Source organism: Oryctolagus cuniculus, chromosome 17 (assembly GCF_964237555.1).
Source record: "Oryctolagus cuniculus chromosome 17, mOryCun1.1, whole genome shotgun sequence".
NCBI classification, from domain to species: domain Eukaryota; kingdom Metazoa; phylum Chordata; class Mammalia; order Lagomorpha; family Leporidae; genus Oryctolagus; species Oryctolagus cuniculus.
The window spans coordinates 21,789,769-21,810,450 of NC_091448.1; the positions used below are offsets into that span (position 1 = coordinate 21,789,769).

At 47.1% G+C, this 20,682-nt stretch overlaps 1 protein-coding gene and 1 long non-coding RNA gene across 2 annotated transcripts; one reads left to right on the top strand and one right to left on the bottom strand.

The window, feature by feature from the left end:
- The first annotated feature begins 1,156 nt into the window (after positions 1-1,156).
- On the top strand, positions 1,157-9,088 carry LOC100357935 (keratin, type I cytoskeletal 26). Its single transcript, XM_008271448.4, has 8 exons — positions 1,157-1,647; positions 2,407-2,489; positions 3,274-3,430; positions 3,556-3,717; positions 3,803-3,928; positions 5,367-5,584; positions 7,455-7,522; positions 8,630-9,088. The coding sequence occupies exons 1-8, from the start codon at positions 1,225-1,227 to the stop codon at positions 8,779-8,781; spliced, it is 1,389 nt and encodes a 462-aa protein (XP_008269670.3). The 5' UTR covers positions 1,157-1,224; the 3' UTR covers positions 8,782-9,088.
- On the bottom strand, positions 6,621-20,647 carry LOC127484400 (uncharacterized). The gene is made up of 3 exons (XR_007911330.2): positions 20,064-20,647; positions 10,847-10,981; positions 6,621-7,669 (listed from the first exon to the last, which is right to left on the bottom strand). It is a non-coding gene; the product is annotated as an uncharacterized lncRNA (long non-coding RNA).
- Between the last annotated feature and the right edge of the window lie 35 nt (positions 20,648-20,682).

Sequence of the window (20,682 nt, forward strand, 5' to 3'; positions counted from 1 at the left end):
TTTTCAATTTAAAAAAAAATCAGTTTAAATACCCCCACTACCAAAAGATGAGTAGACAGCGAGACTCTCTGGAAAACAGTTGTGCTGACAGGGAAGGCAGGGGCACCAGTGTCGTGGCAGAGGGGGTTAACCACTGCCTACAACGCCGGCATCCCATACAGGTACCAGCCTGAGCCCTAGCTGCCCATTTCTGAGCCAGTTCCCTGCGAATGCACCTGGAAAGTCAGTGGAGGATGGGCTGAGTGCTTGGGCCCACACCATCCACATGGGAGACCCACAGATGGAGTTCTGGGCTCCTAGCTCTGGTCTGGCTCAGCCATAGCTATTGCAGAGGTTTGAACCAATGGATGGAAGATTTTTTTGACAGTGAGAGAGAGAGAGAGACAGAGAGAAAAGTCTTCCTTCCATTGCTTCACACACACACCCCCAAATGGCTGCTACAGCCAGAGCTACGCCAATCCAAAGCCAGGAACCAGGTGCTTCTTCCTGGTCTCCCATGCGGGTAAAGGGGCCCAAGCACTTGGGCCATCCTCCACTGCCCTCCCGGGCCACAGCAGAGAGCTGGACTGGAAGAGGAGCAACCAGGACTAGAACCTGGCACCCATATGGGATGCTGGCACCGCAGGCGGAGGATTAACCTAGTGAGCCACAGCGCCAGCCCCTGGATGGATAATTTCTCTCTCTCTCTCTCTCTCTCTCTCTCCACGCCCCCCCCCCGTCTCCCTCTCTCTCTGTAACTCTGCCTTTAAAATAAATAAATATTTTTAAAAAGGAAGAGCACACTCAAAGTAAGAATAATAGAAACATTCTGTGAGTATTTGCAGGACAAAAGCAGAAGGCATTTCTCATTTGAATTATTAATTCTTTTGTATATGAAAGGAAAACCTTGACTTCATTCCAGAGGTCAGAAAGGTGCACTGTACATTCACTCACATGTAATTTTGACCTTTGAAGCTATGATTTCATATTACTCCACCCGGCACCTTTTTATATATAAAAAATATCCTTGAAGGCACCTTGCCGCCTACAAACTGGACACTATTAAAAATCACCCAATTATGAAAAACAGCAATTAGGGTGCATGAACTATTTCATTATAGATTGATACAGGTAAGTCTGAAAAGACTCCTGAATCCTATAAAAGGCCAGCAGCGCTAACCTCTGAAAAGGCTCTCTTTGGCTTTGCTTCTGTCTGGGAGCAGGTCGCTTGGCTGCGCTGTCGCCATGTCTTTCCGGCTTCCTAGTGGATCGAGGCGGATCTGCTCGCGAGCTGGGTCTGTCAGGCTGTCCGGTGGAGGAACCAGCTTTGCAGCTGGGAATGTGTGGGGCGGGTCAGGGGCAGACAGCAGCTTTCCTTCCACTGTTGGGTGCATTTCTGCTGGGGGTGGCGGGTCCAGAAGCGCCATCTCTGCTGGCTTTCTTGCAAATGACTACGGCCTCCTCGTTGGGAATGGCAAGGTGGCGATGCAGAACCTCAACGACCGCCTGGCGTCCTACCTGGACCACGTGCGAGCTCTGGAGGAGGAAAATGCGTATCTAGAGCAGAAGATCAACGGCTGGTGCAAGAAGTACGGGCCTGGCTGTTCCCGCGGACTTGACCATGACTATAGCAGATACTTCCCAGTCATTGAAGATCTGAAAAGCCAGGTAGGAAACACAGCTCTGCATACTTTTACTGCAGATTTGGAGTGTACACACACACAAAAGTGAAAATATTGTGTAGTCAGAAAATGTATGTGATACAGAATTTGTTGCCTATGTATTCCCAGTACTAAGGGCAGTGCCTGGCAACTGAAATCTGTGGAAGTAAGTAAGGAAAGAGAAAGTTTCCAAATAGACGCCATTGCCTCTCAGATGTCCACAGGGGATGGGTTCCAGGAACTTCCTGCAAACACCAGGATCTGTGGATGCTCCAGTCCCTTAAATGAAATGGCATGGCAGTTGCATAGACACTACACACATCTCCTGTATACTTTGCATCACCCCAAGAGTGCTTCCAGCACCTGGTGCAATGTAAAAGCTACCTACAGAGCTTGCATTGCTTATAGAATAGGGACAGGAAAAGTCTGCCAATGTTCAACACAACCACAATTTTTACAAAACATTTCCCACCCATGGTTTGTTGAACTTGTGGATGGGGAACCCATGAGTGCAGAGGACTGATTGTGTCATCATTTTGTTGTTCTTATATTGAACTCATGCCTTTTGATCAAGAGTAATAAAAGTATCCACGTGACTCCTAAGATGGGACATGTATTATCAAGTGAAGAAAACCCAGATTCTTCCAATATAGAAAAAAGTGATGCTGAAAGAGATCTGATGGGTTAAGAACATATAGAATCACACTGAAGTCTGCGGGTGCCTAGGCCTTTTGGTACTTAATTTTGCACACTCTACCCTATTTAGATCATTTCTGCGACCACCAATAACGCCAGCATTGTTCTACAAAATGACAATGCCAGACTGACAGCCGACGACTTCAGGCTGAAGTAGGTGAAAATTCTTAAATGATTATACTAATAAAAGTAAAACTGCCAGAGCTGGATTAAAGAATAGATCTTTTGCTTTTAAATCAAAAATGATTGTATAGGGTTATTCTAAATCAATGAAAAAAATTGCATTAAGATGTCCTTACAAAAATGGCTAGCTATGTGTAGAAGTTTTTTGAAAGTTGACTTGAATGGAGATGAGCGATTACTAGAGAATGGGAGGGGTGGGAGGGGCCGTAGAGGGAGGCTGGACAAAGGGAATGGAAGCGTTGTTAGAAGTAACAGGCTCCGGTGCTCCAGAGCACAGAGGGGTATCACTCACAAGCAATGTATGATAGACATAGCATGTATGTGGATACAGAAAGGGAGAGAGGAAGGGAGGAGAGGCGCTGGAGGACTCGGAACACGGAGAAAAGGTGGGGAGATGGGCATGCGTCTTGATTGGATCAGCCGACACTGCGTGCCTGGGCTGAAATACTGCACTTTGCCCATGCAAGTGTGTACATTCGACATCAATCAAAAATTCTAAGAATCAAGAAATTTCCAAAAAGGGGCAATCATAAATGTTTAAAAACTGACAGTTCAGCACATTGGCTGACAAAAACCAGCTCTGAAGACAATGACACCTCTCAAATAATCTTCGTAAACCAACAGGTGTCTCCACCTGTTCTAGCACTTCCCAACTGCGGGAAGCTTCAGAAATGTGTCCAGGACAGGAAACGCCGTTAAAAGTGGCGCCTGGCTCCCGCCTACGACAGTTCTCAAGCAGCTTAATGACTTTCAGGTACGAGAACGAGCTGGCTCTGCACCAGAGCGTGGAGGCCGACACCAACGGCCTCCGCAGGGTGCTGGAGGAGCTGACCCTCAGCGCGGCGGACCTGGAGACCCAGTGCGAGACCCTCCGCGAGGAGCTGGCGTATCTCAAAGCAAACCACCAGGAGGTAAGGAGCCTGAGGGCGGCTTCGATCGCTGCTCTCTCCCGCTTCAAGCCCGCTGCTCCTTCCACAGCCCGCAACTGTCCGCCAGGGTCCCCGGCTGTGGGTAGGCACACGGACCCCTCTTCCAGGAAATGCAAGTCCTGCAAAGTGCGTCAGGGGGAAACGTGAGTGTGGAGATGGACGCAGCCCCGGGCGTGGACCTGACTCTTCTGTTGAACAACATGAGGGCTGAGTATGAGCACCTGGCCGAGGAGAACCGCAGAGACGCCGAGGCCAGGTTCAACGAGAAGGTACTTCCGCCGCGGCCGGCACACACCGCGCGTGTTCAGGGCACGGTCTCGCGGGCCACTAACGCTTCTGAAAATCGCTCTTCAGAGTGCGCTGCTGCAGCAACAGATTTCCAGTGATGTGGGGGCAGCCGCAGCAGCCAGAAATGAGCTGACGGAGCTGAAACGCAGCCTGCAAACCCTGGAAATAGAACTGCAGTCCCTCCAGGCTGTGGTATGTCGCAACCACCATTGAATCGGGGGTGTGCGTGAGTGTGAATGTGTGTGTGAGTATGTGTATGTGTGTGAGTGTGTATGTATGTGTGTGCTATGTGTGTATATGTATCAGTATATGTGTGTATGTACATATGAGTGTATATGTGTGTATACATGTGTGAGTGCATGTATGTGTATATGTGTGTATATGTGTGTGAGTGTGCATGTATATGTGATTGTGTATGTGAGAGTGTATATGTGTGTGAGTTTATGCATGTAAGTGTGCATTGTATGTGTGTGTATGTACATGAGTGTGTGTGTGTATATGTATGTGTCTGTGAGTGTGTGTGTGAATGAGTGTGTATATGCCTGTGTGTCTGCTTTCTGTTACGGTAATGAAATACCCAAGACTGGATGCTTACAAAGAGAAGAGGTTTATTTAGCTCACAGTTTCGGAGGCTGAAAGTCCAAACAGCATGGCAGCAGCTCTGGCGAGGGCCCCACTGGCTGCTTCATGATATAGGAGGTGACAACATGGCAGGAGTGCATGCCAGGGGGAGAGACTTCAGGGCCAGACAGGAAGCCAAAGAGCAGGCCTGGGGGTGTGGGGAGGTGACAGGCTCACTCCTGTATCCCGAGACAGCACCGTCCCTGACCTACGAGCTGCTCCCCAGGCCTCCTCTCAGCACGGCCACACCACGGACCCAACTTCCAACACACGCACCTCTGCAGGACACATGCAAGCCACATCCAAACTGAAGCAGTGTGTGTGGGCTCACAAGTAAATCCACAGGTATATAATAGATGTAGGTGTCTAAGGAAACAGAGGTGTAATGGAAAACACCAAGCACACTTGTGCAACTACTCACATATACCTTACAAAAGAAAGTATATTCACTATTACAAATCTCTCCATAAACATTACTTCTGATTCACCAATCCCAAAACTGGGAAAATGACTTTTTTAAATTAAGAGTCATTTTTATTAATCTTGCAAAAGTTAATTTTTGATGGAAAACATTTAGACCTTGGACAAATGTTTCTTTTTCACCTTGAAGCTGCTTGATTTTTTTTCTTAAAGGCTTTTTATTTATCTATTTGAAAGGAAGAACTTCAGAGCGACAGGGAGAAGCTAAGAGACAAGAGAGATTCTCTCCACTGATTCATTCCCCAAATGGCCACATGGTGTAGCCTGGGCCAGGCTGAAGCCAGGAGCCAGCACTCCATCTGTATCTCCCACATGGGTGGCAGGGGCCCATGAACTTGGGCCATCACGTGCTTCCTTCCCAGCCCACGAGTAGGACGCTGGATGGGAAGAGGAGCAGCCAGAACTTGAACAACAACTCGGACATAGGGTTTGGGAGAAGCAAACCTCAGCTTAACTCCCTGGGACGGGTGAAAGCATACACCACCATTGCACTTTGCATATTCACAGCCTTCCTTGGTTCCTCTCACAGAAAGAGTCCTACGAGAGCTCCTTGGCGGAGATGGAAGGAAATTACTGCCTCCAGCTCCAGCAAATCCAGGATCAGATCGGGGCCATGGAGGAGCAGCTGCAGCAGATCCGGACAGAAACCGCCGGCCGGAAGCTGGAGCACGAGCAGCTGCTAGACATCAAAGTCTTCTTAGAGAAGGAGATCGAGACGTACTGCAACTTACTCGACGGCCAAGACAGGTGGGCCACCCGCCCTCACGTCAGCCAGGCTTTCTCCGCGTGTTTCCCGAGAGCGCGTCCTAGAATTTCCTGCTAGGAGGATCACGCCCCAGAGGTCCTCACTCACGTACTGCGGCGCGTCGCAGTCAAAGCAGAGCACAGTCTAGAAAGTACCCGTATGCATCCTAATATAAAGGAGGCTTGTTTAGATACAGGATGTCTGCCGGTTCAGGTGCTCCGCAGGAAACACGGCTCTCTACAGCTTGGCGTGGAAGCCGCTTTCTTGCCCTAAGTCACCCTGTGTTCCTCCTACTGCACTCGTCACCCCCACTTGCAGGCCGCGTTAGAGATGAGGAATGAAGATTAGGACGAGCTCTCTGGGGCGGCGCCACGTTTCCGCAGCCAAGAGCAACAGCCCCAGAGTTGCAGTCCTGGTGTGAGTCACAGGCTGCGGGAGCCCATCGCTTAGCCTCCTGCACCCGGTGTCCTCCCTGGTAAAACTGGGATAACACCGAAACCAGCCTCGCAAGCCCTCGTGGCCACGGCCGGAGGCGCTTGGTCATCACCGGCTATTACTGAGTGTTTACCCGCGGTCGCACCAGGACTAGGTCACATCTTGGGCATCCTCCAAGCCCAGGGGCAGCCCCCTTCCGGGACTACTCCCTCCTCAGAGCACATCACTTCTTTGCCGCTGGGTTTTCACCTCTCTTACGGCACAATTCTTGCCGTGGTAGAGCTCACTTTGTGAGTAAATATTTTTTCTTTTCAAAATCATAAATTGCTTATTTCTTGGCCCTATATATTTCTTTCTTCCTTTCTTTCTTTTTTCCTTTCTTTCTTCCTTTCTTTGTTTCTCTCTCTCTCTCTCTCTCTCTCTCGCTCTCTCTCTTTCTTTCAATTATTTACAAGGCAGAGAGATAGGGTGCCATCTGTTGGTTTATCCCCCAAAATGCCCACAACTCCTGAGCTGGGCCAAGCGGAACCCAGGAACCTGGAAGTCCATCTGGGTCTCACACTTGACCGGTGGAGACCCAAGCACTTGGGTGATCACCTGCTGTCTCTCGGGATGTGCATTAGCAGGAAGCTGAGTCAGAAGCAGAGCCAGGACTCCAACCCAAGGAAGAGCCGGGACTCCCACATGGGCTGCAAGCATCCCCAGAACCACCGAGCCCAGTGCCCAGCCCCCAGCTCTGTGTTTTCTGTTGCACCCAGCCCAGTGTTCCTGCTGAGTAGGCACACCACGTGCAAGCGTTAGCCAACTGATGGAAAAGTTCAAATGAAAACTTGGGGTTACCTACATGGCTAGATCAAAGAGGTGATAGCTCTGTCTTACCATGTGGCCATTTCTGGTCCCAAAAATCCTCATAAGATCTTTCTCTCACCAAGCTGAAGTCACGAGACGCTCACGTCCCTATACGCCCAAGGAAGTTGAATCTTACCGAAGTTAGAACGCCAGACCTCTTATTCCCAACTTGTCATTATTTATTCTTTTTTTAAAAAAAAGATTTATTTTTATTAATTTGAAAGAGTTAAAGAGCGAGGTAGAGACAGAGAGAGAAAGGTCTTCCATCTGCTGGTTCACTCCCTAAATGGCTGCAATGTCCGGAGCTGAGCCGATCCAAAGCCAGAAGCCAGGAACCAGAAGCTGCTTCTGGGTCTCCCACATGGGTGCAGGGGCCCAAAGACTTGAGCCATCCTCTGCTGCTTTCTCAGGAGCATTAGCAGGGAGCTGGATCAGAAGTGAAGCAACTGGGAGTGGAACTGGCACCCATATGGGATGCCGCTGCTGCACGCTGGGGCTTTAACCTGCTGCACCACAGCGCCAGCCCCCATTATTTATGAGCTCCCAGTTGAAAGAAAAAAATGCAAGAATCCACTCTTTTCTTCACAGAAGAGGCCTTTCCACATGTCCCAGATCAAAAGGCTGCAGGGCTGTGAAGTCTGGAAACGCAGTGAAAGGTATGGAAGGTCTTCTGCTTGACGTAACGCCTCCAATCATCCTCAGTTTTATTAAATAAGTCGCTTATTTTTAAATTACATAGAGTCTGTTTCTCAGTTGAGTTCTAGTGAATAAATGAGAGTTCTCCACGTGGGCATCTTGTATTTCTGTAAAGCAGACATCAAATGACACAACAACTGAAATGAAGGAAGCAGCCCGCAACATCTTTCTGTCCTGAAACATGCCATTTTTCACAGTTTCAATGCCTTGGCAAAAGAGCTACTTTATTTTAAAGCACAAAAATAGGGCCAGCCTTGATATTTTAAAAAAGACAAAATTCCTTGCTCTACGCCCATACATGCCCAATACTTAAGTTGTTTTAATTCATGTTTCATTCATGCTTTCAAATGCCCATTTCTCTAAAAACAGAGCTAAATACAAGAGTTCTTCAAAGGTTTGTTGGAAAATGGAATTCAAAAATAAGGTCGGTTTCGGATCAAAAATATTTTGAAATCCATACATAGTTTTTTCTTAATATACATTTTCCATAAGCTTCTGAAAATCCCTTTATCTCTATGGATTTCAAAAAATTTTGCACCAAAATAAACTTACCTTTTAGCTCCATCTCCATGGATATTTTTGAAATACCTGCTCATAAGATTCAGACTCTTGCTATGCATTGATTTCGAACAGAGTACTATTTGTCAATCTGCTGCAAACTTGCAAAACATTTCTTTTTAAAGATTTATTTTATTTTATTTGGAGGAGAGAGAGAGAGAGAGAGATCTTCCATCTGCTGGTTCTCGCCCCAAATGGCAGCAACAGCCAGGGCTGGGCCAGGCTGAAGCCAGGACCCAGGAGTTTCTTCTGGGTCTCCCGCGTGGGTTCAGAGGCCCAAGGACTTGGGCCATCCTCTGCTGCTTTCCCAAGAGCATTAGCAGGGAGCTGGATCAGAAATAGAGCAGCTGAGGTTTGAACCAGCACCCATATGGGATGCCGGCACTGCAGGTGGAGGCTTAACCTTCTATGCCCCAGTGCTGGACCATGTTTAAAAACACATGGAGCATAACTAGATGCCTTTTAACCTGCTAAGGGTGAGCACTAAACTCTCATGTATTTTCTTTTAGACTCCACGGAAGAAACTGTTGTGAAAACCGTGGTTGAGGAGCTGGATCAGCTTGGCAATGTCCTTTCACTGATCGTACACTCAGTGGAAGAGAAATCCTCTAAAGTCAGCAACATCACAGTGGAGCAACGAGTACCTTCGAAAACTGCATAGTGAAGAACGGGTCACGAACGGGAATGAAAAAAAGCCTGCCTTCGCAAAATCCCACTCATCCAGTCACCTAAGGAAGTTACTCATTTCTGCCCATATTCTTGCATGGAATCCTTTTCAAGGGAAGGAACTAGCTTGCTCTGTCCCTAGTTCCTACTTTCATTTGGGGGCCTTGTTTGCCATTTCATTAACATTCTTCTGTTTCAAGCTATTTTTTATCAGCCTGGTTCTTCCTTCCTTTCCACTGCTGATGCCACAGTGACAATACTAAGGACGTGCTAATAAACTACTATGCTCCACTTCGCAGTTACACTGGTCTCAGTTGACAACAAATAAGTTGGGGTGAAAGAGCACTAGCGCCCATCGCTGGTCCCGAATCTGTCCCGCAGTGGCTCTGTGGCTTAAGCCCTTGCGTTTGGACTGGTGTGGCTGTAAAAGAGACTACAGCTGTATTCGCCCTCGCGAAGCTTAGCCCACGTAGATGAGCAGCAAGCCTACTTTACCGAATCTGAATCTGCGTAGCTGCTTTCTCATGGTACAGACGTGTGTCTCCCTGTCTCCACCGTGGTGACGACCAAGCAAATGTGGACCTGCACTACTCCAGCCTAGGCAGGGCGGGGGTTGGGGGCCTCAATCTTGCTCATATTCTGCACACGGATGCTACTTACCATCCTTGCCAAATTATCTGGGAAAGCAAGTTCTAGGCTAAAGAAAGCTTTTCACTTGGGGTGGAATGAGGCTGTGAGCTCTGCCATCCCCTGGGTTTCCAGCTTGCACGGCAAGGCATCCCTAAAGGGTCATAGCTAGCTGGGACATAGACAATGTGGGGTTCCCGATGGCCCCTACACACAGAACTACCACCTGAGTGTACTGGTCCCCCTCTGCTTGCATCTCCAAGTCTCGAGGTAGCCCTGATGGCCATCATTTGCTGCTCCCAGGTGAGGTGGCCGATCTCAGCGTGGAGACGGTTTCCCAGACGCAGACCAGCTGAAAGCCCCCTTGGCCAGGGTTCTCCTGTGTGGACGCTCTGATCACGATGGGGAGGCCATAGTCCCATGGTGTGGAGTTGCTAAGTCAGCTCAGCAGTGAATATGATTCCTGGTTACCGCGTGTCTTCCTCTTAGGCGGCCGCTTCCCTCGCTGGGCTTCATGGCTCTCATTCGGTCTAGCAGGGTCTGTCACAGGCTCTGTCTCTCAGCTACACCGCCAGCTCTCTCAGCTGACTCATCGCCCGCAAACACAGTGCCAGGCCTCTTTCTCTTGTGAGCACCAGTACACACCAGTCCTTGCTCCAGTAGAGTCTCTATTCCTTCCAAGAACAAACTGCCTAATTTCTGTTTTTCTCTACCTCCCTTTCCTACTTAAACAGATAAATAGGCTTGCCTATCTACATAGGCAGATTTAGTCTTTTTTAATTTTTTTTTAAGATTTTGTTTATTTGAGAGATAGTTACAGACAGAGGGAGAGACAGGGAGAGAGGTCTTCCATCCACTGGTTCACTCTTCAAATGGCTCCAACGGCCAGAGCTGGGCTGATCTGAAGCCAGGAGTTTCTTCTGGGTCTCCTATGTGGGTGCAGGGGCCCAAGCACTTGGGCCATTTTCCACTTCTTTCCCAGGCTATAAGCAGAGGGCTGGATCAGAAGAGGAGCAGCCAGGACTTGAACTGGCACCCATAAGGGATGCCAGTGCCACAGGTGGAGGCCTAGCCCACTACACCACAGTGGCAACCCCCAAGTCAGATTTAGCCTTAACACAAGCATAAACTATGACTCAAAAATGTGTGCTTTTAATAATAAGCAATTCTATCCCTTAAAGCTGGAAAACTTAAGTACTCTTCCTCATTTCCAAAAAAAAATCAGTATGTGTAAAAAATTAAAATTAAAAATATAAGACCATCACTAATACTTGGCAAATCCCCAACATGTCTATTGGGCATCTTTAATTGTGAATTACCAATTTGTAAAACTAAAGACAAGGTAAAAAGAAATATACATATAGTTAAACCATAATAAAACTGTAAAACAGAGAAGATCTTAAAAATTAACTGTATGAGAAAAATTGCATTACCTTCAAAGGAGTGAGAGAGTGATTCACACTGACCTCTCCACAGGGGCAATGGAGGCAAGCAGACAGCAGAAGGATGTCTTCCATGTACTCGGAGAATTCCAAATTGTCGAGATTTATAGAAAGTGATCAACCCCACTAATAACCAGAAAAATACAAATTAAAACACACGAGATGCCATCACACACCCACATGGTTGGCAACACCTTTAAACTATTTGCACAGTTATTCATTCTACTGTGGAACAATTTTCATATGTAGAACTACTATAAACAATACTACCACAGTCATTGTTACCTGGTACATGTGCATATTAATTTCTCTAGGATACAATCCAATTGCTATGGTTTAGGTATGGTTTGTCCCCTCCAAAACTCATGTTAAAAGTTGGTCCTCAACATAACAATAGCACTGAGAGGTGCTGGGCCCTTTAAGAGGCTCTGTCTCAGAAGGGACTGGTGCCGTCCTCACAGGGTTAGGTTACTCTTGCAGGAGTGTGTTCTCACTCTCTTAGGCCAGTATTTGGCACCAGTGATGCCACTTGTTAGAAAGTGAGGCTGCCTCTTTGAAAGTGTGGTGTCTCTGCACACACTCACCTGCCCGTCCACTTTCTGGCATGCTGTGAACGCAACAAGAGGCCCTCACCAGAAGCCGAGCAGAAGCCAGTTCCATGCCCCCAGAACTGTGAACCATAAAACACTTCTTTGCTTTATAAATGATCCAATCCAGGGAATTTTGTTATGCAACAGAAAATGGACTGAGGCACCAAAACTGCATGCTATCTACAAGAGATCCACTTCATAACAACATGGCTAGAGGCCGGCATCGTGGCACAGAGGGTTAAGCCGCCACCCACAACACCAGCATGCCATGTGGCGCTGCTTCAAGTCCCAGATGCTCCACTTCCCATCCAGCTCCCTGCTAATGCACCTGGGAAAGCAGAAGATGACCCAAGTCCTTGGGCCCCTGCACCCACGTGGGAGACCTGGAACAAGCTCCTGACTCCTGGCTTCAGCCTGACCCAGCCCAGGCCATTGCAACCATTTGGGGAATGAACCAGGATATGGAGGATTCTCTCTCTCTCTCTCTCTCACTCTCTCTCTCTCTCTCTCTCTCTCCTTCTCTATAACTCTGTTTTTCAAATAAATAAATAAGTCTTTCTTAAAAAAAACATAATGACATGGATAGATTGGAAATAAAAAGATTAAAAATATATATACTATGCAAACGATCAAAATCATCAGTGCTAAAGTAATGTGAAATAAAGTAGACTTTGAAGAAAATTACTAAGGACAAAGAGGAATATGTATTACATAATAATGAAAGAATTAACCCTTTAGGAATATTCAGCAATTCTAAATACATCAAACAAGAAAACTTCAAAACACTTGATGAAAAAAACTGACAGAGTGGAAGGACAAATAGACAAATCCAAAATTATAGCTGGGGACTTCAATATCCCACTTTATTAGTCTCTTTCATCTCTATGACAGTCAGGGGGCAGGCCAGCTTTATGAAGAGAAGAGGTCAATTTAGCTTCCAGTGTGGGAGCTTCAAGGGCACGGTGCTGGCACCAGCTCAGCTCTGCCGAGGGCACTCCTGGCGGTGTCACATCAAGGCGAGTGGCAGTGGCAGGAGCAAGTGCTAGAGTGAGAGATCACACCTCAAACAGGAAGCCAGAGAGGGGCTGGGGTCCCACGGCTCCTTCCAAGGACATGTTCTCCCTGGACCTGAGGACCTACCAGTAGGCCCCAGCCCTCAGAATCCCATCACACGGAGGACCAAGACTCCAACACGTGGAATACGGTGGGCAAACTACATCTGCACTGTGGCACTCATTTGCAGAAACTGATAGAACACAGAAATCCGGGAAGGGTGTAGAAAAACTGAACAGGAAAACCGAACAACAGACTCCAGCCCACAGTCAGAGAGCTCTCCACTCAACCACAACAGAAAACACATTCCTCTCATGCATGGATGGCACGCAGACTGTACCTTGGGTCATATAATAAAGCCTTAAAATTAAGATTATACTGAATATGTCCTCTGATCATAATGGAATCAACCAAAAATCAATATAGAAAGTCAAAAGAAAAACCTCCAAATACTTCAAAATTAAATGACACACTGCCAAGTAACCCATGGGCTTATGCATTTTTTAAAATTATAAAGGGTGGGGCCAGCACTGTGGCACAGAGGGTTAAAGCCCAAGCCTGCAGTGCTGGCTTTTCATATGGGCGCCGGTTCGAGTCCCAGCTGCTCCTCTTCCAATCTAGCTCTCTGCTGTGGCCTGGGAAAGCAGTGGAAGATGGTCCAACTCCTTGGGACCCTCACCCACATGGAAACCCAGAGAAAGCCCCTGGGTTCTGGCTTCAGATCAGCTCAGTTCTGACCATTGAGGTCATTTGGGGAGTGAACCAGCAGAATGGAAGACCTCTCTCTCTTCTCTCTGGCTCTACCTCTCTCTCTAACTCTGTCTTTCAAATAAATAAGATAAACCTTTAAAAAAATTAAATAGTGAACATTGTGGCTTAGTGGGTTAATCCACTTCTAGGGACACCCACATCCCATACTGGAGGGCCTGGCTGGAGTGCTGGCTGCTCCACACTGCGGATGGAGCCTCCTCCTCACTTGCCTGGGAGGCAGCAGATGATGGTTCAAATGCTTACACACCTGCCACCACGTGGGAGACCTAGATACAGCTCCTGCCTCTGGGCTTCTGCCTGGACCAGTCCCAGCTGTTGTGGACCTTCGGGGAGTGCATCAGTAGATAAGAGATGTGTTTGTGTGTGTGTGTGTGTGTGTGTATGTGTGTGTGATATTCTGCCTTTCAAATAAACATACAAACATTTGAAAACATAAACAAACAATTCATAAAACAGAGTAACATCAGCAAGATGTCAAGATAGGCGGTCCCCCACTCATACATCCCCTCCCTCACAACAAAAACTTTGCCTCCATCCATAGGAAAAAAAGTTCCTTTGCTGGAGTCTTGGGATTCAGATAGGAGCCTATGAAACTCCAGTGGAGCCCACAGTCCAGAAAGGTCATTTTTAAAGGGTAAACTTGCACCTAAATAGCGGATCATGCTCCTGGCTCCAGACCCCAAGATGACCCTGTCCCACTGCAGGCTTGGCTACAACCCATTTGGCCCTGGTCCTGCTACCAAACCCATCCATTGGGAAGCCCAGGGAAGAGCCACACACTCCAGTGCTTTGCAGGAGAGGCCCACCCACATGCACCTAGTTGCAGACCCTGAGAGGATCCTAGGACTTGGTCTTTGCCCCTCTCAGCTGTGGTCACTCACACCAAGACCCAGAGGTAGCGAGGTCCACCTGAATCCCGGGGGAATGTTTGCCAAACGTGATCCTCCCCACAGATACTTGAATGGTCCTGAACCTTAGCTCTGGCCCCTCCCAGCTACAGGCTAAGCAGACCTACCAGGCCAGAGACCCATCAGAGACACACCCTTCTGTGTCCCTGGGGCAGGCTTGCTGACCTCAGGCCCTCTGAAGATCCTGAAACAGCCCTGAGTGTGGTCCCAGCCTTCCTCATCTAGGTGGTCAGACAGCAACTCTGCCTACACAGGGGTCCAGAAGGAGGAACGCCCCTCCTCACCCTGTAGATGGGCCAGCTGACCCCATGCTCACAGAAGACCCTGAAGTAGCCCTGAAGAAGCCTGACCAGCCCCTCTCAACTGTAGCTTGAGATCAGTGCTGCTCGCACAGGACCCTGGAGGGAGACAAGCTCACCAGGATCCACAGCGGCTGGCCCACTGCTGTCAGTCCCACTGGTGATCTTAAAAGGGGCCTGTAATCCATCTCGAGCCCCTCTCATCTGTGATCAGGGAGAGCAGGCCTGCCTGCATGGGGAGCTTTCCAGAGATACATCCAAAGGTGACCTCAAAGACAAGACTAGAGGCTCAGCCTCAGCTTTAGACCGTGGAGCATTCCTGGAACTCAGTTCTTGCCCCTCTCAGCTATAGACGGGAAGTGGAGTCATCCAGGGACCCAGAGGAAGTCACACTCATGCATACACCTGCTAACGGCCACACCATCTGGAGACCCTAACGTGGGCTCTTATCTGAGTGTCAGCCCTATAGACCCTGGTCCTAGAGACATTCCTCCCAACCTCAGTCCCACTGTGGGCCCAGAAGCAGCCATGTGCTTCAGTTTCAACTCCATTCAACAAGCACAGTCCCAGAGGCATCCCATCAGCACAGGAACCTAACAGGAAAAGCCTTTAACCTACCAAAGCCAGTCTACCAAGGTTAGAAGAGGTGTTTGTTCCTCCAAACCCTTCCAATGTAAGGCTACTGATAATGGAGAATTAGGTCAACATGACAACACCAAAGAAAACTAATAAAGATCCAATAACCAATCCCTGCCCCTCCAAAAATCTGCAAATTTCCTGAAAGAGAATTCAAAATGATCATCTTAGTGAGATGCCAGAAAACACAATAGACAACTAAATGAAATTAGGTAAACAGCCAGCGCCGCGGCTCACTAGGCTAATCCTCCACCTGCAGCGTGTGCCAGGTTGGGGCACTGATTCTGTCCCAGTTGCCCCTCTTCCAGGCCAGCTCTCTGCTGTGCCCAGGGAATGCAGTGGAGGATGGCCCAAGTGCTTGGGCCCTGCACCCCATGGGAGACCAGGAGAAGCACCTGGCTCCTGCCTTCGGATCAGCACAGTGTGCCAGCCGCAGTGGCCATTGCGGGGTGAACCAACGGAAAAGGAAGACCTTTCTCTCTGTCTCTCTCTCTCTCACTGTCCACTCTGTCTGTCAAAAAGAAAAAAAAAAGAAATTAGGTAAACAATCCATGAACAAAATGAGAAGTTTAATAAAGAGATAGAAACAATAAAAAGAGAACCAAACTGAAATTCTCAATCTGAAAACTACAAAGAATGAATTGAAAACTTCAGCAGAGAACTTCAACAGCAGACTCAGTCATGCAGAAGACAAAAATAGTGACCTCAGAGATAGGTCATTTACGGGCCAGCACAGTGACCCAGCGGGTGAGGATGCCATCTGCATCACTCGCACACCTATCAGGCACCAGTTCAAGTCCCAGCTCTGCCCTTCCAACCCAGCTCCCTACTAATGTGTCTCAGAAGGCAGTGAAAGACGACCCAAGTGCCCGGGCCCCTGCCACCCACATGGAAGACCCAGATAGAGTTCCTGGATCCTGGCTTCCGCTTGGCCCAGCCCCAACTATTGTGGGCATGTGGGAAGTGATCCTGCAAATGAAAGATCCCTCTCTTTCTTTCAAATAAATAAATATTTAAAAAAAAAAAAAGTAGGCCATTTGAAATTAGTTAATCGGGGAACCAAGATACAAATATAAAAAAGAATAAAGAGCAGTGGGCATTGTGACACAACACACTGTATACACGGCTCTTTTTTTTTTTTTTTTTTTTTTTTTTTTTTTTTTTTGACAGGCAGAGTGGACAGTGAGAGAGAGAGACAGAGAGAAAGGTCTTCCTTTGCCGTTGGTTCACCCTCCAATGGCCGCCGCGGCCAGCGCGCTGCAGCCGGCGCACCGAGCTGATCCGATGGCAGGAGCCAGGAGCCAGGTGCTTTTCCTGGTCTCCCATGGGGTGCAGGGCCCAAGCACCTGGGCCATCCTCCACTGCACTCCCTGGCCACAGCAGAGGGCTGGCCTGGAAGAGGGGCAACCGGGACAGAATCCGGCGCCCCGACCGGGACTAGAACCTGGTGTGCCGGCGCCGCTAGGCGGAGGATTAGCCTATTGAGCCGCGGCACCGGCCCTATACACGGCTCTTACGCCTGCATCTCACATTGGAGTGGCTGTGATTGGGTCCTGCCTCCACTTCCAATTCAGCTTCCTGCTAATGCACCTGAGAGACAGTAAATGATGGCCTAAGTGCTTGGGTTCCTGCCACCCAGGTAGGAGACCCAGACAGAGTTCCTGCCTCCTGATTTTGGCCTGGCCCAGCGCTGGCTGTTTCAGGTATTAGGAGAGTGAATAGATAGATGAAAAAAATCTTTCTTTCTCTCTGCTTTTCAAATAAAAAAAGAGTATTAAAATTAAAATTAAAAATATAAAGAAAGAATAAAGTATAAGTAACCTTTGGGGTAGCAAGCATACAAATATACGAATTATAGAGGCTTCAGAAGGGAGACAGAAAGAAGTAGAAAGCTTATTTAAATAACTGCTATTTGAAAACTTCCCAAATCTTGAGAGGAATATAGACCTAGGTATTCACGAATTCAATGGAAACCAAGCAAGATCCGCCCGAAAAGATACTTCAAGATACAGTATAATTAAGTTGTTGAAAGACAAAATCTTGAAAGCAACAACAGATAAGAAACTAAAACCAAAAAAAAGGAGTATATTGATATATTCAATTTTTTTAAAAGATTTATTTATTTATTTGAAAGTCAGAGTTACACAGAGAAAAGGAGAGATCTTCCATCTGCTGGTTCACTCCCCAGATGGCTACCACCTCTGCTGCTGGGCTGGGCCAAAGCCAGGAGCCAAGAGCTCCTTCCAGGTCTCCCATGTGGGTGGCAGGGGCTCAAGGACTTGGACCACCTCTGCTGCATTTCCCAGGCCATTAGCAGGGAACTGGATCAGCAGTGGAGCAGCCAGGACACATACCTGTGTCCATACGGGATGCCAGCATTGCAGGCGGCTGTTTAACCTGCTACACCACAACGCCAGCCATTTCAATTTTTTTTGAAAGCTTCCAATCATGAATACCATACTCAGCAAAGCTGTCCCTCAGAAATGAGGGAAAGATAAAGATTCTAGGACTACAACATGATCTTATGTAAAGAAAATTCTGAATACTTCATTTATTTAAACTGTTAGAACTAATAAATTCAGTTAATTATCAAGGTATAAAATCAACAAAATACAAAATTAAGAGTATGTTTATACACTACTAACAAACTATCTGAAAAAGAAATGAAGAAAATCACCCCATTTACTGTAGCATCAAAAACTACATAATAAATCTAACCAGAGAGTTTAATGATATGTACACTGAAAACTATACACCATAAATGTGTACATAAAGAAATGATGAAAGAAATTTAAGACAAACAAATGAGTGGAGAGACATCCTAAGTTTGTGAATTGGAATAATTAGTACTGTTAAAATATCCACACTACTCAAAATGAGCTACAAATTCAGCAAAGTCCACACCAAAATTCTAATAACAGGGGCTGGCATAGTAGTGTAGTGGGTTAAGCCACTGCCCGAGATGTCAGTATCCCAAATGGGTACTGGCTAGAGGCCCAGCTGCTCTGCTTTCAGTCAAGCTCCCTGCTAATGCACCTGGGAAAGCAGCAAAAGATAACCCAAGTGCTAGGGCCCCTGCACCCATGTGGAGGCCTGGATGAAGCTCCTGGCTTCTGGCTCCTGGCTCTTACCTGGCCCACACCCAGCCATCATGGCCATTTGGGGAGCAAATCAGTGGATGGAAGATCTCTCTATCTCTCTCTGTCTCTCTGTAACTCTGCCTTTCAAATAAAATACATGTCATTTTTTTAAATTCCAATAATGTTTTTCACAGAATGCAAAAACAATCCTAAAATTTACATGGAACCATAAAAGACCCTATAGCCAAAGCAATGTTGACCTCATCTCAAAATCTGCGGCAAAAGTCACAGTATAGTCAAGATGTCAAGGGGCTGGTACAAGGCATATAGAACAGAAGAAAGCGCCCAGAAACAAATCCACGCATTTACGGCCAACTGATGTTGGAGGAGCAAAAAAGAAAAGGTACCAAGAAGACACATCACAGAAAGGACAGTCCTTCAATGAATGGCATTGAAAAAACTGGTTACCCACATGCACAATAATTCAATCTGACCCTAATCTCACCCCATACACAAATAGCTCAAAATGGCTTGAACACTAAAAACAGAACACTTGAAACTGTAAAACTATTAGAAGAGCTGGCGCAGCGGCTCACTAGGCTAATCCTCTGCCTGCGGCACCGGCACCCCAGGTTCTAGTCCCGGTCGGGGTGCCTGATTCTATCCCAGTTGCCCCTCTTCCAGACCAGCTCTCTGCTGTGGCCAGGGAGTACAGTGGAGGATGGCCCAAGTGCTTGGGCCCTGCACCCCATGGGAGACCAGGAGAAGCACCTGGCTCCTGCCTTCGGATCAGCTCGGTGCGCCAGTCACAGCGCTGGCCGCGGCGGCCATTGGAGGGTGAACCAACGGCAAAGGAAGACCTTTCTCTCTGTCTCTCTCTCTCACTGTCCACTCTGCCTGTAAAAAAAAAAAAAACTACTAGAAGAAAACGTAGGGAAAAATACTTCTTGACATTGACAGGGCAAAAAAAAAAAAAAAAAAGATATGACCCCCCCCCCAAAAGAGCCAACAAAAGCAAAAACAGGCAAATGGGATTGCAGCAAACTGAAAAGCTTCTGCAGCACAAACGAATCAGCGTGTGAAGAGGCAGCGTACAGATCGGGAGGAAACACGTGAACCAGACATCTGGTAAAGGGTTAGTATCCCAAATATATAAAGAACTCAATAACCAGAAAACATTTCTCAAGAGAAGGCATACAGGGGCCAGCCCAGCTGCTCCACTTCCAATCCAGCTCCCTGCTAATGGTCTGGGAAAGCAGCAGATGACGGCACAAGTGCTTGGGCCCTGCACCCATGTGGGAGACCTAGAGGAAGCTCCTGGCTCCTGGCTTCGGCCTGGCCCAGCCCTGGTTGTTGTGGCCATTTGGGGAGTGGACAAGTGGATGGAAGACCTCTCTCTCTCTCTCTCTCTCTCTCTCTCTCTACCTCTCTCTGTAACTCTATATTTCAAATAAATAAAATAAATCTTAAAAAAGAAAAAAAAAAGAAGAAGGCATACAATTAGCCAACAGGTATATGAAAAACCATTCAGCATCACTAATCAAGGAAATAAATGGGGGAGATACCGGTCAAAGCATTCAAGTCAGGAAAGGAGGAGGGATAAATTCAGGATGCTGGCAATAGTTAAGAACAATGAACTGAGTACCTGAAAATGGCTAAAAGATTAGATTTTTTAAGTGTACTCACTATAAAAAAATAAGCAGTAAGTAATGGATATGTTAATTTTATCGTTCTAATTATTACACAACAGACTCATGTATCAAAGCAGCATCTTCTACACCATAACTATATATATAATTTTTATGTCAATTTTAGAAAGTTCCATAATACTTAGAGTTTTCAATAAATAAATGTGAACTGACGACTTTCACCTGAACTAAACCACATGAAGCAAAGACGGATGGAATAGTTCCTTCCAGATTTTCTTCAAATTTTGCAGAGTCAGGAAATCCAGAAGTGAAGTTCCTTCCAAGCTTCTAGAAAACATAACACAATTAGGGGTGTGTGCTTAATTACCACAGCGGATAAGGGAAGACAGCCATACCAGTCACAAGTGTCAACAACACTTGACGCACCTGGCACCCAACGTGGATGCTAACTTCCCCCTGGAAGCCACAGCAAGAGGGAGTTAAAAAACAACAGCAGCAACGCCAACAACTAGCGATTCGAGGACTACATTGGGAAAATAAGGATCATGGTTCTTATACGGAAAAATGTGAGAATACATGCAGAGAGAGTCGCAGAATCATCCCACCCTGTCTTGAAATCACAGCCCAAAACTATGATGCTAAATTTTTATTCTGTTAATGGACTGATGAGCTTTATCTTCCAAGCATGGAAGTGATGAATGAGTCACCTGCAATTTAAAAATGTAATAATGAACTTGACGTTGCTCCACCCAGACCCATTTCTCAGATAACCACCAACCTGGGGGCAACTACCCTCCTACAGCAATGAGCCCAGCAAAGTTAGTTACTAATTAGGAAAAAA

Excerpts from the sequence above, each read along its gene's own strand:
- LOC100357935 (XM_008271448.4), top strand. The coding sequence starts at position 1,225 with ATGTCTTTCCGGCTTCCTAGTGGATCGAGGCGGATCTGCTCGCGAGCT. Across the intron at positions 3,929-5,366 it reads TGCAGTCCCTCCAGGCTGTG|AAAGAGTCCTACGAGAGCTC; the intron begins GTATGTCGCAAC and ends TTCCTCTCACAG. Across the intron at positions 5,585-7,454 it reads TTACTCGACGGCCAAGACAG|AAGAGGCCTTTCCACATGTC; the intron begins GTGGGCCACCCG and ends TTTTCTTCACAG.